Here is a 19,521-nt window from a genome sequence, read left to right as displayed (position 1 = left end):
CTAGAGGTCAGTTCTCGGATGCATCAAAAGTATTAAGGAAAACATCACCTACAGTCAGCCACTCTGTCAATTTCTAGAAAGGAGTACAGTGGTACCTCAGGTTAAGTACTTAATTCGTTCTGGAGGTCTGTACTTAACCTGAAACTGTTCTTAACCTTAAGCACCACCTTAGCTAATGGGGCCTCCTGCTGCTGCCGCGCCGCCGGAGCACGATTTCTGTTCTCATCCTGAAGCAAAGTTCTTAACCTGAGGTAATATTTCTGGGTTAGCAGAGTCTGTAACCTGAAGCGTATGTAACCTGAAGCGTATGTAACCCGAGGTACTACTGTATTTACACAGTTCAGTCACGCATTTCTAAAACAACAGGTGCAGGGGATTTAGGATCATATGAAGCTGTGTTGACTGACTTCAAAAGCCTCCCCCCTAAATCCAGATATGCATTAGCTTATTGCGTTAACTTAGTAGTGAGTTATGACCAACACACTCTTCCTTTAGTCAAAATAAAAAAAATTCCTTCCAGTAGCACCTTAAAGACCAACTAAGTTGGTCTTTAAGGTGCTACTGGAAGGAATTTTTTTATTTTGACTATGGCAGACCAACACGGCTACCTATCTGGAACACTCTTCCTTTTTCAGTGTTATTTCTGGTTAAGGAGAAGGGCTCAGCTTCTAAAGCCATCATCACTCAAATGAAGTTCTGATCACTCATTGTGTAGTTTTACTAGGGCACCAGGTGATGTCACCGTAAAATGAGGGAGACCTCTGAGCATATCCAGAGTTGTTTGTTTTTTTACCACTGAATTTACCCCACGTTATGTATCTAAAATAGGGGTTAAAGCTTACAGGTCGGGCGGCGTGAATTCCAGGCCGTGCTGAGCCCCGGCACCTTTTGTTTTGAAATAAGTGAGCCTTCGAAAGGCGTCTGCTTCCTATTGTACCGCGTTTGGTGGGGAGGGGGCGAATAGACCCTTGAATTGCCAGACGGAGTTGCGGGGATCAGTGGAAGGGCTCACAACAAGGCAGAAGGCGGGAACGAAGCCGATCCGGGTTTTAAAAAGCCCCCAAGAGGTGGGGCAGGAGGCAACGCGACGGGTGGGAAGGAGGAGGAGGAGGAGGTCTGCAGGGGCTTCGCCCCGCCCCGGCTGGAGCTCGGCGCCCACATAAAAACCCTCCGCAGGCGCCTCCACGTTGCATCTCAGGAGCAGCTTCGGAGGGAGTCGGGGGCTCGCCGCGCGATTAGACATGGGCACGGCACTTGCTACGCGGCTCGGCTTGGGGCTTTTGCTCCTGGCGCTGCTTTTACCCACTCAGGTGAGCGTCGGCAGCGATCTTGGCGTGGCATCGTCCTCATGACCCCATACTCTAATCTAAAGGGTCGAGGGATCCTGTTTTTCCCTTCTGTTTTTCCTCCCCGCCCCCATCCCTATTCTAGGTTACTGTTGGGTTCTCGACCCGACCCGACCCCCCACGCTTTGCGCTTTCCATTAATTCCTTTTGGCTGTGCATGTGTGAAAGGGATGGATGAAATCTCATCCCGAAGACTCGCTCGCCCCCGGACAAAGTCGCCTTGGGGATCCCGGACCCGGTCCCGTCCGAGTTTAGAGCAATCCACTGCCTTCTCCTACAATGCGCGCATAATTGTGGCATCCCCAAGCCAGGGCGGATTCTACAGCGCTGGCTTCCCACAGAAGGGTCCTAAAGTTGTGCGATGTTTCAGGGCGCTGCGGTCGAGCCCTAAATATTCACGCTTTTCTCCCTGTCCTTTCCAGATCTCAATTTTTGGGGGAGGCTTGTCTCTCGAGACAGACGGATGCCAACAATGTTAACTCTGCCATTGCCTACCACCTGTTCTTTTGCCAACTAGGGTGGATTGACTTGACTCGTTTTCTTTTGAAATCCGTGTTAAATGGCACTTCTCTCTCTTATGTCTGCCACCTAGAGTGGCTGGGGCAACCAAGTCAGATTGGCGGAGTACAAATAATAAAAGTATTATTATTATTATTACCTCCTCCTATTCTTCTGGATATGAGATCCTGTTAGGAGGCTTGGGGCACTAGGCTTGCAATATTCTGCCACACCTCAAACAAAATACAAATGGGTGCCACCCGTATCAGTGAGGGTTCAAAACACCCTCCCTCAGGTAGCTTTCAATGTAAATCCTCAGCAGGGCTACATTGTTGAGCTGTTTAATGTAGAATTTGCACTGTGTAGACAATGGGGAAAGGTAGGACATCTTGTTGGAATATGAATCTCATTTAGATTATCCAAGGATGGATATAGAAAGATCTTAAATTGTGGCAAATGTAAGAAAATGGGTCTTTTGCATGATGGGTTTCCACAGGAGGAGGCAACCATAATTCCCAGTTTTCTTGTTTTATGTAAGTTTTTAGAATCTAGGATATGAGGCAGACTGTACAGATATGACTCTTATTGTTTCGTGTGCGAGATGCTAGTCTGCTTCCCTTTTCAGTGTTTTACTCTTCCCCTCCCTGGGAAAATTCCTGCAGACACCCAGTATTGATTTCTCTCCTCTTCATTTACCTAGCTTCTGTCTGCTTTTCTTCAGTTAGGTACAGACAAGTGGCTGTTTAAAATACTCTGTGTAATCCTAGGCACATCTACTCATAAGTAAGTGTTACTATGTTCAGTGCAACCTACCCTTAGTAAGCGTGTTAGGTTGCAGACCCATTAGTATCCCTATTTGCAATTTAGTAATCTGCCTCTAGCCACTGCTTTGGAACCATAAAGGCACCTTTCTTCTGTCTTTGTTTAGTAATCAAATACCTAAAATATAAAGGAGCCTAGGGATGTAAATGGAGACTTTTTTTAAAAAAAGAAGATGTCACATATGCCACAGCTAGAATAAAAGAAAGCTGTGTACACACTATACATTTAAAGCACAGCTCTTCCCCCACACCCCCTCTCCCGCCAGTGCTGGGAACTGTAGTTATTAAAGGTGCTGAGAATTGTAGCTTTGTGAAAGACAAACTACAGTCCCAGAATTGGTGGGTAGGGATTGTGCTTTAAATATATGGTGTGTACTCAGCCTGTGTTTCAGGGCAGGCTGTTTCTGTAATAAAGGATATCGACACACAGTTTTACCACTTAAGGAATTTGGAATGTCTGTTGGCTTTCAGTGTTAGTTTCGTTCCACATTCTGCTCCAGAGTTTTTTTGCTGGAGGTGAAACAGTTGGCTGCTGTCTATAAAATGACAAAAGCTGCAGTGAGTTAGTACTTCATGCAGCCAGCTACAGAAAGAAGGGTGAGTCATCCTTTTCCCTAGCTCCGTCATTTGCCCCAAACAAACAAAAAATTGAAGGGGTAGGACAGAGCTTGAAGCAACTTTGGCCAGGAGAGATGGGTTAGCTGGTATAAGGCAGCAAAGATAGTAGGCAAGGCTTGACTGCCATCCAAGAAACAACTTTTGGAACTGTATTTGAGAAGCTTTAAAAGATCCGTTGTGAGACTAGATCTGCTTTTTGAAGCTGCTTTTAGAAAGCAAACAAAATTTGCAGGTAGGTGTGCTGCTCTGTTAGGAAAACACTAGGAACTAGCAGCAGCAGCCAAATACTGAGCATCTCAACTCTTTGAGGTTTCTCCCATAAAAGAACTCCTGAAAGCAATGTTTGATATGAAGGGGTGCAGCAAAATGCTGGTCTCCTAAGTACAGTACTCTCCACTTATGCCCCATAGACTGTCTGCCAGCATAGACCCTCTGGGGATGAAAGTCAAATGCTAACAGATGCCATGCATTCTTGTTGCATTCTAATGATAAAATTCTATACAGTAAGCAACATATAAGTTAACATTGCTACAGATCTCTGCTGCAAGCTGCTTAAAGCACATTGAATTTTAAAGACAAAACAGCCTGACTGTAGGACTGCAGCCTTGATTCCCCCCCCCCATAGAATTGTAGAGTTGGAAGGGATCCCAAGGGTCATCTGGTCCAACCCCCTGCAATGCAGGAAACTGCTAAAACATCCATGCTAGTTTGTGTTACACAGACTCCATTGCAGCCATACAGCAAGTCCACCTTGCTATCTCTTTTGAAACTTTGTGATCTACATGCTTGCTTGGTGGAGCTTGCTTGAAAGTAACTGATATCCAAAACAGATTGGCAGAGTTACATTGACTTGAACTTGTATTAGGAAGTGTGGCTTAAGAGGCACATTTCAAATCGTAATGCCTGCAACAGCAATCTGTTACTGCTTATTATAGTGGAAAACCTCAATTTTCCTGTATCTTGTGATCCAAAGCTATTTGATACATCTTCCCAGCTTTCAGACATACGAAACACTCCTCTTGTAACTGCTGGAGACTGACACTTTCATTCTGGAATAGCTCTCCAGTATAAATAGTGCCACACTGAAACACTTAGCACAAAATTACCAGCTAAGCAGTGCAAAATACTACATGAAAGACTTGGAACTTGACTAGAAAGACAGTTATTTCTGTGTGTTCCTTCTGTCTCTTTGTGACTTGAAAGCTATTAAGCTGGAGACAGAAAGAAGATGGCTGTTCAGAGATAGGATAGTAGTCGTGTGTGTATTCATCTCACTTGAACTATTGGCAAAACTAGTCTTTATGATTTTGCTATATCCTTTTTTTAAAAGCTGTGTGACAAATAGTGACCAAAACAAAAGAAACCTGTGTGTTCCACAGAAAGCAAAGTGATTTTCAAGCCCTTAAAATTGCTTAGTATTGTCCCTAGTCTTAAGAGCTGACACCTCATTCAGTCAGCCTTGCTTCCAATTGCATGGCACCTTGTTAGTCCTGCTTTAAGCTCTAATTTATTCATTAAAATAAATAAATCTGTATTACCATTTGCACAAAATGTCCAAGGAAGCTAACATCAGGACTTGCTTCTGAGCAGGCAAACAATTATATTAGAGATGGATCTTCTTGGACAGGCGTTGTCGCTCTTCTCATCACACCCATTTAAAGGTAGTAGTTTTCCTGAACTGACAGATGAAAATACATGCGGATATGCCCTTGAAGGCAAAATGCAAGTTGGAAAAGGTATTAATTGTGGCTTTACAGTCTTTTCTTTCTTCATATTTAGACGAGTGGCGGTAATGGAACAACTCCATCGGCTGCAAACAATAATTCAAGTCCAACGTCCGCACCACTTAGCACACTGAACAATACCACCACCAAGGGACATGGAAGCTCTCTTCAATCAACTACAGGCCTCTTCATTCTCACAATCTCTCTTCTATACGTTTGTTAAGAAACCCTGGCTGGGAAACTTCCACCATTTCCTACCCAGTGCCCTGAACCATCTGAGATGGCTAGACCTTCCTATCCCAGCATGAAAAGGAACCACAGAATACCTGCATCAAGTCAGTGCAGTTTACGCTACAGTTCAGTTACTGGTACCAATTGGACTGAGAGTCTTATAAGAGCACCTGATGATCCAAAGCCATTTCCCCTGAAAATCAACCCTATGACCATTCAAGATTTGGAAGGCAGTGGGGTGGGCTCCACTCTTCAACAGCTGGAATTGGAAATACAAGACAAAGAAGTACAACTTGACTGGCCGTGGATAATGACTACCATGAAAAACACAGGAGAAAGATAATGAAGATATGCAAAATAAGGACTCTTTAATTTGAATGAAAACGAAGCTTCGAAAACCACTAGAAAATACAAATGGCGCTGGTTCAGTTCACTCAGTTTCGTATGTAAGGATGTATCCAGCAGACACAGAGTTCCATCCAACATTTTGCTTTGGAATTTCCAGCTTCAGTTGGGCAGATCTTATTTTAAGCCTCAGTTAATGTGTGGCTGTTCTAACTAAGCCTGTGTAGTTTTAAAATATATTGGAAAATTACTTTTACTGTTGTATTTCAGGTTTTTCCCCATTTTACTAAAGCTATAAGTGAACCATATGTGCCAGCAAAACAAGTTATTTGGCAAAGCAGTGGCAAAAACCGCTTGAATAAAACTGAACAAGGGATCAAATCTCCACTGCTAAACTTGAAATGCTATTAATTTTTCATTATCATAGTAGTCACCTTCTAAAATAAAGCCTCTAGAGTCATTTCCAGATGTCCGTTTTGATTTGGTGCAATTTGTATTTTACTCTATTTTATGCTTGAAATGTAATGTTGGGGCAGAAGAATTGAGAGTAGCTTTTTCAAACAAAAGTGGGAAGGGATTAAGTCTTCAATCATCAAGAATTTTAGAAAATGTCTCAATGATTGAAACCAAATAACACTTGCACAGACACATTTTAGGTAAGTAAGTGTACTAGATAACAAATAATTTGAACTAAAGCTGGCACTAAGATGCAGGCTGAACTAAGTGCTTGGATTTTCAGAAATATGGAGGCTTGTTGACAGTACTATGTCCATGTAGAGTCTTGTCCTGTTCTCCTGTGGAATCATAGCTTTTAAAGAGAACCCATCCTTTGACTTGGACAGTTTACCCAAAATCTAACAGTTTGCATTGTTGAATAACCATGTGGTAAACTCCATAAAATACTATGGTAGGGTATATGTGCACTTCTTCCTTTTTTGTATCAAGTACACTGTTTTGATTTTGTGACTATGTGATTATGCTTTAAATTTAATTGGGCAAATTGTAAATAAAAAAACCCCTGATCTAAGATTTGTGTATTCTAGCATTTCTTCAGCACTTTACCATAACTAAGTTAGAGCAAACAGATGCAGAAGAAGGAAGGCTTTTTGCATTCCAGCAGAAAATGTCAATACCTCTTTCTGGCCCTCTTGTATGTTGGTGACATCACACATGGGAGAAGCTGCCCATTTTCTTTAGGATGTTTTGAAAGGTATAGTCATGAAGGCCCTGCAGTATGTAATGTTGCAGCTGGTCAATTAAAAGCCAGGCAAATGGAAGATGACTCATTGGCCGGCTGATAGATTGCTAGCTGCTAACGTTAGCATTATTCTGTTAGGGGCTTCTGTACCTCTGACCACTTACATAAATGGCTAGAAACTCCACAAAGGCTGCTTAGATTCCTGAATCCACCTCCCGGAATTCCCCTTGCCCCTCTCAAAGATTGTCAATGGCACAGGAATACTGTCAGGTTGTCTATGTAGGTAGCTCCCCTACACAATCATAAATAAAACTTGGTTGTATGACACATGACTTGCACTAAATAAATAAATAGTCCAGTAGCGCCTTGGAGACCAACTAAGTTTGTTCTGGGTATAAGCTTTTGTTTGCACACACACTTCTTCAGACATGACTTGCAGTATTTCTGCACTCTTGCCTTCTCATCTTAGGGACATGGTTCTGGAGAAGCACACTTAATGCATACATTTTAGATTCAAGCAGTTGCATGAATTGCATGGTATACATGCTGGTGATACTTTATAGCTTGCTCTTCCAGAGGAAGGATGCTTTTAAAAAAATAAATAAATCCTGATTTAAGTTAGGGTGATCAGATGTAAACGGTTAAGACCCCAGTGCCTTGACAATGTAGCAAATGCTGGGTTTCTTTTAGAGACTGCTAGACTCCTACATGTGACAGTCACCCAGAGCATCTCTGGAGTCATCTTAGTACATGGAAGAACAAGCACTTACTCAAATATCTGCATGTGTAGCCCCTTCCCCTTACAGAAAGATTGCCAGGGTGGGGAAGCAGGGAAGACTTAGCAGGGGTTCTTGTTCCACTTTCTAAGGAATGAAACTAGCAGGATGTCAGACAGAAATGGCTGAAGCTAGGAGGAACAGAGATTATTTTAACATAGTGTTGGGTTTGATATGATGCTCCGGTGGTAGAAAGGGAGTGCTCACTTTCACTGCTCTTCTGAGTACATGGCCTAGCTCTCTGGGATCAAAGTGTCTGCCACATCTTTGAAAAGAGTAGTGTGGCACTGAAAGGTCAGTTTTTCTATGTCATGGAGCTAAGGTAAAGGTAAAGGTACCCCTGCCCGAACGGGCCAGTCTTGACAGACTCTGGGGTTTGTGCGCCCATCTCACATCTATTGGCCGGGGGCCAGCGCTGTCCGGAGACACTTCCGGGTCACGTGGCCAGCGTGACAAAGCTGCATCTGGCGAGCCAGCGCAGCACACGGAACGCCGTTTACCTTCCCGCTGGTAAGCGGTACCTATTTATCTACTTGCACCAGGGGGTGCTTTCGAACTGCTAGGTTGGCAGGCGCTGGGACCGAGCAGCGGGAGCGCACCCCGCCGCGGGGATTCGAACCGCCGACCTTTCGATCGGCAAGCCCTAGGCGCTGAGGCTTTAGCCCACAGCGCCACCCGCGTCCCATGTCATGGAGCTAGGTTCGTTCATATTTCTGTTTGACTAATCTACTGGAACACCGCAAGATGACATCAACCTAGATACAGTAGCTTGGGTTACAGCTAGGCATCTCTTTCTGTTCATAGGATGAACCAAGATCCAGCAGAAGAACCTGCTGGCAGAAGACAGTTTCCTGATCTCTCTGCCCAACCAACCATTCAGAGCAGCTTCTTAGGGTGCAAGGAGACTGGTGAAAATTGTTTTTTCCTGCTGGCAGGGACATTCTGATTGACAAACTCAGTTGGCTGCACACTCCCACTGGCAGAAGCCTAAGCATGACCAAAACAAGGGCTTTCTTCTTCTTTTAAATGAAGCAGAGAAAGGGCTGCCATACATCCTGATTTTCCAGGACGTGTCCTGAAATTCACCTCCAAAAATGGTGTCCTGGCATATATTTCGGAAATTAGGCAAATGTCCTGGAAAACCAGCAACAGTTAAATTGTGCCGAAAGTGCCAAAAAAAGATCCCAAACTCAAAAATTCTTGTAGCTTTTACTAAAAAAAAGTCAACAATTTGGGGGTCTTCCTAAAAAAAAAGAAGCTGAATAACTTTTGGGGTGTACCTTACTTTTTGAAATATGGCAATCCTAAGTTATACTGGATATAGGTCAATCAAATTTTCTTAGTTACATGTCCAGTGTCTGAAAATCAATGCAGTATAAACATGAAGAGTTGGAAAAGAGACTGCTTCAGGGATCTGGAGCATAGCAGAGTACTGCTTGTCATCTTCTTGGTCTTTCTAGCCATATTAAAACTCAATGGGTTCTATCTAACCTGATCACTGATTTGGGAAACTAATAATAATAATAATCAGGTAACCTAAGAAAGACTGGTAGTATAATTTAGTCACAGGACAATGAAATCATTGAGGAAGCAGCAAAGCATGCCAGCGAGAACAATATGTCTTTATTAAGCTAGAGGGGAAGTGGCAGGGCCAACTTTTAATATCCACATCTATGTTTAATTAGAGCACTGGAGAACACAGCAGCACCCACTATATTCTGGATTTTATGGAGTTAATCTGGATAATATACTGTAAATTGAAGGGCTTGTCTTTAAAGATCCTGCTTCTTTTCAGTGGCAGTCAAGGTTTATTTACTACAGCATTGCAAACAGATAATACAATTTAAGGTCACTATCAACTCGTATTTGGAAACTCTAGACAACATTTTAGTGATCCTTCCTTGGACAAAAGAATGGTGACGTGAATAGAATTCTGTTGTTTTTCCCCACTTCAGTTTTTAGGTTTGTGCAGCTAAAAAATAACTGTAAATACATTGAATGCACCATAAGCTGCTGAAATAGTACCGTAATAATCGTGACAGGAAGATTGAGGGTATAATCTATGGGCTGGGTGGAAACAGTCAACATTAATGTATTTCCCCAGTCTTAAACATATTTATTTTTGCTGGCATGGACATGTCCCAAGCAATCAAGCAAGGAGTTCTACAATACAATCCTATGCATGCCTACTTAGAGGTAAGTCCCACTGGGTAATCTCTGCCATAAGTCAACCACTGCGTCTATCACATATGACTAGCATTGGACATCCCACATGGATTGCAATGGGACTTGCTCCCAGATAAAGGGGCATACAGTAGCTCTGTAGCCTTAAATGTATTGTGTGTTTTACATTTTCTCCATCTTTGGACTGTGAGCAGGCCCTAAAAGTGACCAGCAATGATACAAATTGAACGTGCTATTAAAAACCAGTAATTAAAAAGAGTAGCATGATCAGCTGTAGCATAAATTGACCAACTGCCTTAGCAACTGCTGAACAGCATTCTGTAACAAGAGTGCTAGGGTACGATACTGCACTGAACTTACTCTCCCAGCCCCAATTTTAGGTTTTCTGAACCTAGATGGAATGCTTCTGGTGTAAAAGTACATTTTAGTAATCTGAACAGACTTCCCCAGTCTTCATACTCTCCCTCACCCCTAGGCCTGGCATTTTCTCATGAGAGTTGATTTGACTCTTGCTTATAAGCCCATTGATTGAGGTTCTTTATTTGTCATGCATTTATCAAAGTCACCTCATTCCTCAGTTCAGGTTACATCAGGTCCCCTAGTAAACCTTACAATGGAACGTTTGTGTCCAAGAACTTCTGCACATATTCAAACATGCATACCTTTAAAGTCATTTCTGCCACCGTCTGCTCTTTGCTTCCTTTCAGACATCTGAATGTTCAAATTTCCACATATGGCTGAAATGGTTACTGCAATAGACGCCATTCAGTTACTATATTGTGATAGGAACAATTGCCAACATTTTGCGCTCTCTTTTCTTTTGTACGATAAAAGGTAGATTTGAAATCGGATCCCCACTTGTATGTGCAGAATGTTTTTTATGGTACTGTAGCCTTTAACACAATTATATTGGCCTGCTATGTTTTGATATTATATAGATGGTAGTTACTGAATGCAATAATTTAAAGAGCAGCATTAAACACTTAGAAGTTTTCGTGTTTAAAGACTTACTGGTTACATTATTATGCTGAGGCCTTGAAAAGTAACTGGATCTTGCATTCAGTTATCAGCTTCTGATTAGCCAAGTGAAACTCTGAGCTTCCTGCTCATGAATGCATAATTGGTCTGCTTTAGTCTAATGAGTGACCCAAGGCTGCAGAGGGAATGGGATTAATTCTATACCGTTTGGCCAATTTTCTGTTTTCCCTATCCAGAAATGACCATTTATGTCCTACAGAGACTCATAACTCTACTGTAACATTCATGCTGCATATAGATAAATGCATTATTTTTTCATCCTCCTAGTTATCCTCTTGCTTTCTTTGCATTAGGTATACATTGATTCAATAATTAAAAAACAAACAAGGCAGCAATATTTTGCCTTAAATTGAATTTTAAACTGTATCAAAATTCCCTTCCATAATCTAACAGGGAATGTTTATTAACAAATGAATACAAGTCATTGAAATATTTTAGTTAACATACTTCCTAAGCCACTAATAGTCTGGCTCCACAGCATCTGCCTGAAAGGCGCTCAGAGATGTAACTTCTGTTTCCTGAGAGAACCCACCTAAGCCCCATTTATTTGCAAAGTTTCCTCCCTCCTTTGTCTCCTTCTAAATAATAAATAAAATATAAAAATATAAAATATAAAATAAATTTATATATCCCTTGTCATGAAATAATTAAACAATGTAAAATAAAAAACGCCTAGCAAATAAAACAAATTTATTTTAGTCATAAACCATCTCATATGGCAGCAATAAAATGACACTAAAGCAAATAGTTTAGGAACCATTTTGTAAACAAGCAATGCTTTACTGCTTGTGCAACTTTTTCTGACTGCTGTATGGAAAAGTACATGAATCTGACCTTTGAAGAGTTTTTCAAAGGCTTTCTGAAAAATGTATGCATTCAGCCACTTCCAAAAAGACCAGCAGGAAAAGGGTTAGCAAACATGTCTCAGAAGAGAGTTATAGAACACTGGGGCTTTGTCAGAGAAGGCCTCGTTCTTTGTAGAGAGTAGCCTAGTCTCTCTATATTGGAATATGGAGGTGGACCAGTTCAGAAGATCTAAAATGCTGTCAGTGGTGGTGGTCTTTATATGGGAGATGGCATTCTCTCAGGTATTTGAGAACTAAGGCACTTGGTCTTGAAATACAAGCCTCATATAATCAACATACTTGAGTCTAATTAATCCATATGGCCTTAATACCAAAGACACAAACTGTCTTTCCAGGCATAGCCTACGTCACTTCCCCTTATCTTGGGAGGAAATGAGCAACCTAGCCATTTGTTCTACCCAGTTTACATGTGAATTTGGTGTGTGAGGAGCTCTGAGCCACTCCCTCCAGCAGCATGGCTTTAACTTGCCTCTTTTGTTCCAGACAATAATGGAGTCTGTAGGTACTGTTTTTCCTATACAAATAGTTGAGGAACCATTTTGTAAACAAGCAACATTTTACTGCTTGTGCAACTTTTTCTGACTGCTGTATGGAAAAGTACACGAATCTGACCTTTGAAGAGTTTTGTAAATAAACCATTTTGTAACTTACTAACTGGTCTATCTTTGTGCTAGGGAAATGAGAAAGAGCTTTTGAAAGGGGGGCATTTTGGAACTCACCAAAGGGGCACATTTAAAAGGTTTTACACCCTATATTTTTACACTTTCCTTTGCTGCATGCTTTGCCATGTGAAATCTCTGCCGGGGTTCTCTCACCAAAGCGTACTTGCCCCAAACTTGGGTCTTGGCTTCCAGGAATTCCAACACAACCAGCACTTTGAATTGGACATGGGGAGATATCAGGGGCCAGCGAACATGCCTTCAATAGGTGATACACGAGAATGCCAACCAGCACCCGCCAACAGGAGCAAAACATATGCATTCTGGCCTGGCCGAAGTTTCTGAGTTACTTTCAAACACGTTAGGGTAGTAGACTAATCTGCAAGTCACCCAAATGCGAATGATAGGGCTAGTAGCACATTGATAAAGCTGATAAAAGCTGGTTTTCAACAATATGTTTGAGCCTCCATGGTTAGAAAAGGAGGAGGTGTGGCAAATGGGCTTGTTCCCCAGTGGTCACTTTGCCTGATTATGAACACTTGAATCTCCCACTATTCTCAAGTCTGTATTTGGGTTGAGTTAAAGTTGCTGCCCTGAGCTGGATGGATTGAAATTGCTATGCTTGTGCATTGTTCTAGGGTGAGCAGTCTTATAATAGCACATATTATCAGAAGTTAACAGGATATTATGTTCTCATTCCCCTTTTTACTCTATCACTTCTTCCTTCCTTCCCGTACAGCTGTGTCTATGCCTGGATATTAGATGGCTCTCCTGAAATGCAGGGGATATTTATCAAGAGAGGAATGTGTGTGAAAACTAGCCTACTGTGCAAAAATAAAGTTCACACATATTGCTTTGCCCACTTTGCTTCTAGTTCCACACACCACAGTCATATGACCCCCAGGAGGTTGTCCAGAAGGAAAGGTGGCTCTTGGGATTAAAAAGTTTATCCACCCCAGTTCTATGAGAATGATGAGCTGATGTAGGAGCCTGGCCAATTTTGATGTTGACTAGTTTGTGTCTTTGGCTCTGCTACCCCTGATTCTGTCTAACTGCAAACATCTCTGAGCTAGGGCAAATAGCTTGAGAGTAGTATTCTCTCATCTTGTTTTTGTTGTTCTCCTCTGACATTTATTGCGGTTAATTACAGTGGTACCTCAGGTTACATACGCTTAAGGTTACATACGTTTCAGGTTACATAGCTTCAGGTTAAAGACTCCGCTAACCCAGAAATAGTGCTTCAGGTTAAGAACTTTGCTTCAGGATGAGAACAGAAATTGTGCTCCGGCAGCACAGCAGCAGCAGGAGGCCCCATTAGCTAAAGTGGTGCTTCAGGTTAAGAGCAGTTTCAGGTTAAGTACGGACCTCTGGAATGAATTAAGTACTTAACCTGAGGTACCACTGTATTATGGACTGAACAGACTGATGCATTGTTAAGTGTCTTAATATGAATTTTGGTTTTTGGCTTGTTTTGTATGTTGATATATATTATCGACATTTTGTATTAATTCCCATACTCTCTCCTACTGGTTTAATTGTTAGCTGCTCCTTCCATTGGCAAGGAAAAGCAAGATATAAGCAATGGATGACTGAAATGAAATGCAAATAATAGAAAGTTACTGTAATGTGGGAATGAATCTGGCCTTCTGGCTTCTAACTCCTTGCACCAATTAATCTGGGATATAATGCTTCTGAGAAGGACTGTGGTTTGGCTTCTCAACTTTCCACAGGTGCTCAGGTTACCTGCCCAGTGAATAGTCTTGGGCAAGTTATTCTGCTCTGTTCAGAATTAGCCTGTAACTGAAGAGGGATGCTGATGTCCTGAGTCACTGAGAACTCCCTGCTAGCAAGGTGCTTCTTCTCTGCATTACATAGTTGGCTTAATGTGCTTCATTGCTCACTAGCAGTATAACCAAAGAGTCGTTGGGCATTTGTCCAAAAGTTTTGTTGACTCCTAAGCTCAAACTTCTCTTTATTCTTTGCTTGTGCTTTCCAGCCCCCTCAAATCTTCCAAGTTCTTCTTTCTTCTTGGCCTATGCCTAATTTTTCTTGATCTTCACCTTCTTATTTTTCTCATCTATTGAAATGACACCAACCAAGGTCTCACCATATCTAAGGGCATTTCTCAATCTATTCCTCCTTGATTGCTATGCTGTCTCCCTGTGACAACTGCATCTGCTCCTCGGCCCACACGCATGACTTGAGAGGAGTGCTATATTGCTACTGTCAACTATAACATCCTCAGCAGTTCCCTTAATTACTGCTTCTATGATACTTCCCTCTTCTGGTTCCTTTCCTTCATCTTTTGCTGCTCTTTCTATGCTTCCTTTGAAGATTCTCCACCCCTCCATCTGACCTACATGCCATTGCAGCCTGTGCAAAAACGTCACCTGCTGGTTTATGCAGCCAAACTATTGTGACAGGCACAACAGACCACTTTTACCCTGGTCAGTAGGGAAACTCAGTAAGAGGAAGGAAAGCATCAAACATCCACAACTCTGGTCTTGGTTTCCAATGCAGCAGAATGAATGAATACATTCTAAGTCAGGCATAGGCAAACTCGGCCCTCTAGATGTTTTGGGACTACAACTCCCATCATCCCTAGCTAACAGGACCAGTGGTCAGGGATGATGAGAGTTGTAGTCCCAAAACATCTGGAGGGCCAAGTCTGCCTATGCCTGTTCTATGCTGTGGAGCTACCCCAATGTAAACAGAAGCAATATGAAGACTATGACCTGATTGGGGAAAGCGACTTGTACTTAAGGCGTATTGAAATCAGAACTTGACAATTCAATCCTATACTTATCTTCTCAGATGTAAGGCTGTAATCCTAACTTCACTTACTTGGGAGCAAGCCCCATTGAACTGAATTCAATAGGAGTTGCTTCTCAGTAGCCATGGCCTGGTTTGTGTTGTAAGTCATGCTGTGTTCAGTGGTTCTTACCACCTAGTAAATGTGTTAGGAATTGCAGCCTTAATTATGGCTCAGACCGTAGTTTCAATCCTATATTTAGCCAGAACTGGTGGTCTCACCAGGATGATAATAAGGTCATTATGTCTATCCAATTTTCAGGAGCAGCACCTGAATCTCATTTCCTTCACAGCATATAATATTAAAAGACTAAAAGGAAAAACAGAGCAAGGAATCAATGTCATTTGGCCTTTCTTCTTCTTTCTCTTAACATGCAACTTCAAGAGTAAGCCTCACAAGTGGGGCTTCCTGGCACTTAGAAAACTAGCAGAACCTGCCTAAGCAGAAACATTGGTAGTCCCCCCCCCCTTGTTAATCTCCATAGAGGCCCCAGAATTTAAGCAGCTGTTGTGTGGATTTAATCTAGTTTCGTCTCTGATCCACCCACATGCTACCAGTCTCAGCAAAGTTGATTTTCAGCTTCTCAAATTTCCTGATTGGTTTTAGCTTTGTGTACCTGGAACACTTGGAAAGAGAATTCTACTTGTATGCTGAGGTGACTTTATAGGCATAGCTGTCAACTTTTCCCTTTTCTTGCAAGGAATCCTATTCGGATAAGGGAATTTCCCTTTAAAAAAGGGAAATGTTGACAGCTATGTTTATAGGAGGAAGTCACACAAACTGTAATCAGGACAATGTCAGAAGATATCAAGCAAGCTTTTGATATAATAAACAGAAAAATACCAGACCAGCACTTACCGGCTCCATCTTATGAAACTATTTCTATTTTAATAATAAGAATAATTTATTATTTATACCCAGCCCATCTGGCTGGGTTTCCCCAGCCACTCTGGGCGGCTTCCAACAGAATATTAAAAAACAATAGTCCTTCAAACATTAAAAGCTTCCCTAAACATTTGAAATATTTGAAGCCCATCCTAATCACATAACACAAATGAGAGCAATGGTTGTGTTGCATTTGCATGTGCAATATGCCTTAAATATATGTGCTGCTATCGATATATATGAAATAAGTAGTGTGTTTTTGTTTTCACTGAACAATGTATTGGGGAGAGGGAACTGTGTCTAATAGTATCTCATATCCCACAATCTATAATATTACATTTTAATATTCCTCAATATTTATTTGATGATATTCCCAACACCAACTATTATAGCATTTCCCAATGTTTATTGTGTTTTTCTGGCATTTCCAGCACCTGTTTGGATCTTTCCAAACCAATATGTAGCTTAGAGCTTTCCAAACCGTGTGTCGTGACACATTAGTGTGTTGGCTGCAGTGTGTGGGTGTGTCGCACAAACGCTCCTTGCACTCCTCTCAGGACTGGAAAGGGTTACAGCTGCCATATTTCAAAAGGTAGAGACCAGGAACCCCCCCCCCCCTCATATGTTGTTGAGCGATTTCTCAGTTTACTTCTGAAGATCCAAGACATTTTCCCAAGGACCAAAATGCAACCTGGGCTTAAAGGTAAAGGTAAAGGTACCCCTGCCCGAACGGGCCAGTCTTGACAGACTCTGGGGTTTGTGCGCCCATCTCACTCACTTCCGGGTCACGTGGCCAGCGTGACAAAGCTGCATCTGGCGAGCCAGCGCAGCACACGGAACGCCGTTTACCTTCCCGCTGGTAAGCGGTCCCTATTTATCTACTTGCACCCGGGGGTGCTTTCGAACTGCTAGGTTGGCAGGCGCTGGGACCGAGCAGCGGGAGCGCACCCCGCCGCGGGGATTCGAACCGCCGACCTTTCGATCGGCAAGCCCTAGGCGCTGAGGCTTTTACCCACAGCGCCACAAGACAATGCAATTTCCCCACAGTAGAGAAGAAGAAAAGTTGCCTTGTAGTAGGTAACAGCTTTTCACACTTTTCATGTTGGTGACACACTTTTTAGACATACATGATTTTGCAACACAGTAATTTAGGTTTACAGTACTAGCTAACTGGAGGTTAAACTAACCTAGGGCTACCATATATCCGGACATTACTGGGATTTTGAAAGGCAGAAGTGATGTCCAGGGGGAATTTTTCAGAAGGTGGCTGTTTGTCCTGGATCTTCAGAAGTAAACTGAGAAATCGCTCAACAAAATTGCTACTGTGATAACTGCTTTGAGTTTGATTGTGGGAGTCACAGAGCTTTATCTGGATATTTTGTATTATGTCATTGTATAGCTGGATTTGAATATAGAATGCTTAAGCCCAAGCAGTACTGAGGAAGAAACAAAGTGAGGAATATAAAGCATTTAAGAAGCTGTGTGAAAAAGCCATGATTGAGTTGGACTAGGATGGGGATCCAGGACTACAGTTCCCATCATCCTGAACTATTTTCCAAGCTGGTTGGGGTTGATGGGAGTTGGAGTCCTACAATATCATGGTATGACATTGACATGGGAAAGACAGATGAAGCTTCAGGCCAGTCTAGGGCAAAGCACTAACTAATCTAACCTGCCTCAGTGAATCACTGAAAAAGTTAAAACACAGCTTGGAGCTGGTTGGAGGAAGCGTGGGAAACATTATAATTAAAGTAAAATATCCCTTTAGTGGATAATAATCATCACCTCATACGGCGAAGCATTATTATCCTAAAATGTGCAGATAATTCAGTCCGCCTCCCACTTTCCATCAATTGATGATTTTGGTAAAGGCAAGAATAAAGCAGAAACCGACTCAGCGGGAAGTGTCATTAGTGGGGAATCTGAAATGAAACTCTTTCATTTTGTTGACAGTAATGTCCTTTGGTCACAAAACTGGGTTCTAGTTGAATGAAGAATTAGGAGAAAAAAGCCTGAGATTTTTAACTAACCACATGATGGTATGTGAACTCTTCCAATGAACCATCTGTTGTGAGAGTTTTGATATCTACTCCCAAAGTGAAGTGTGCTTTTGAAAAGGAAATATGGAATATGGAAATGCAACACTTACTCCACAGCACACATATCATACCAAAGCAAATTTCTTTGCAATCTTGTTGACAGCTCTGGCTTTAATCAGATCAGCCTCCATGGCAAATAATTTTCTTTTGCAAAATAGCACATATTCTTTTGACTGATAAGCAGGTGTTGTCCTGGCAGAAAAATGATGGTAAGAGAGATAATCTTTATTCTTTAAGGAGGCTCATCCACTTCTAAATTAAGGAACTGATCATAAAGGAATTGTGCCATTATCATAAACATCAGCAGAGGCACTTTTGCCTACAGTACCTAGAGTCTGGAAATATTTTTTTCCCTTCATATTGCTCCATCATAACCTATTTCTTGCATGACAATATTCATAAGACCTTACAAAATCAGAGTCAAGACTTCACTCCTGTATAGAAGCTATAGGCATTTTTATGATGAATGTTAAACCTGATACTTGAACTTTGGCCGATCCATGTATCGTCCCCCACAACATGATCCCATTTCTTCATGCTGGGGGCCACATAGCAGATTTACCACCCTGCTTCCTATATATGAAAATCCATATAGGATATCACTGCACATGGAGATGGTGGGGGGAAGAATCCTATGTGGATTTTTTTAAAAAAATTATGTACAAACGTTATTCGTGTGATAAGCAGAGCCATATATGCTGCTTCTTTTTTAAATATATACATCATATACATAGACATGTACATGTACATGTACATATACATATACATATACATGGACTGCAAGAAGATCAAACCTATCCATTCTGAAGGAATTCAGCCCTGAGTGCTCACTGGAAGGACAGATCCTGAAGCTGAGGCTCCAATACTTTGGTCACCTCATGAGAAGAGAAGACTCCCTGGAAAAGACCCTGATGTTGGGAAAGATTGAGGGCACAAGGAGAAGGGGATGACAGAGGACGAGATAGTTGGACAGTGTTCTTGAAGCTACCAGCATGAATTTGACCAAACTGCGGGAGGCAGTGGAAGACAGGAGTGCCTGGCGTGCTCTGGTCCATGGGGTCACGAAGAGTCGGACACGACTAAATGACTAAACAACAACAACAACAACATACATATACACATATACAATATATACATATAAAAATTACTTACAGATTAACAATAAAAGCGTCACAGCACCAGCCCTTTCCTTAAAAGTGGCCCTAATAAAGAAGAATGTTCCAAAGTTCTGATTGCAGCAAGCTGCTGATTCTGTAGGTTCACCCTATTTGTACTTAGAAGCAGTCATAAAAACTGGAAAAAAGAAAATTACAGTATAATAAAATAATAATAACAGAAAGCTTAAAAAGAATGAATGGTGTAAAATTTATCCCATAGTGGAATACAAGGGTCATATTTCTACCAAACATAACAAATAACTA

At 41.8% G+C, this 19,521-nt stretch overlaps 1 protein-coding gene across 1 annotated transcript; it reads left to right on the top strand.

Moving 5' to 3' along the window:
- The first annotated feature begins 1,156 nt into the window (after positions 1-1,156).
- CD24 (CD24 molecule) lies at positions 1,157-6,610 on the top strand. Its single transcript, XM_081187140.1, has 2 exons — positions 1,157-1,310; positions 5,063-6,610. Exons 1-2 carry the CDS (start codon positions 1,242-1,244, stop codon positions 5,228-5,230), a joined length of 237 nt encoding a protein of 78 aa, XP_081043266.1. The 5' UTR covers positions 1,157-1,241; the 3' UTR covers positions 5,231-6,610.
- The last annotated feature ends 12,911 nt before the right edge of the window (positions 6,611-19,521 follow it).

The sequence above is a fragment of the Podarcis bocagei genome (genome assembly GCF_964188305.1).
Source record: "Podarcis bocagei genome assembly, chromosome: 3".
NCBI classification, from domain to species: Eukaryota; Metazoa; Chordata; class Lepidosauria; order Squamata; family Lacertidae; genus Podarcis; species Podarcis bocagei.
The sequence above is the reverse complement of the archived record's forward strand: the minus strand, read 5'-3'. Positions and strand labels throughout refer to the sequence as shown.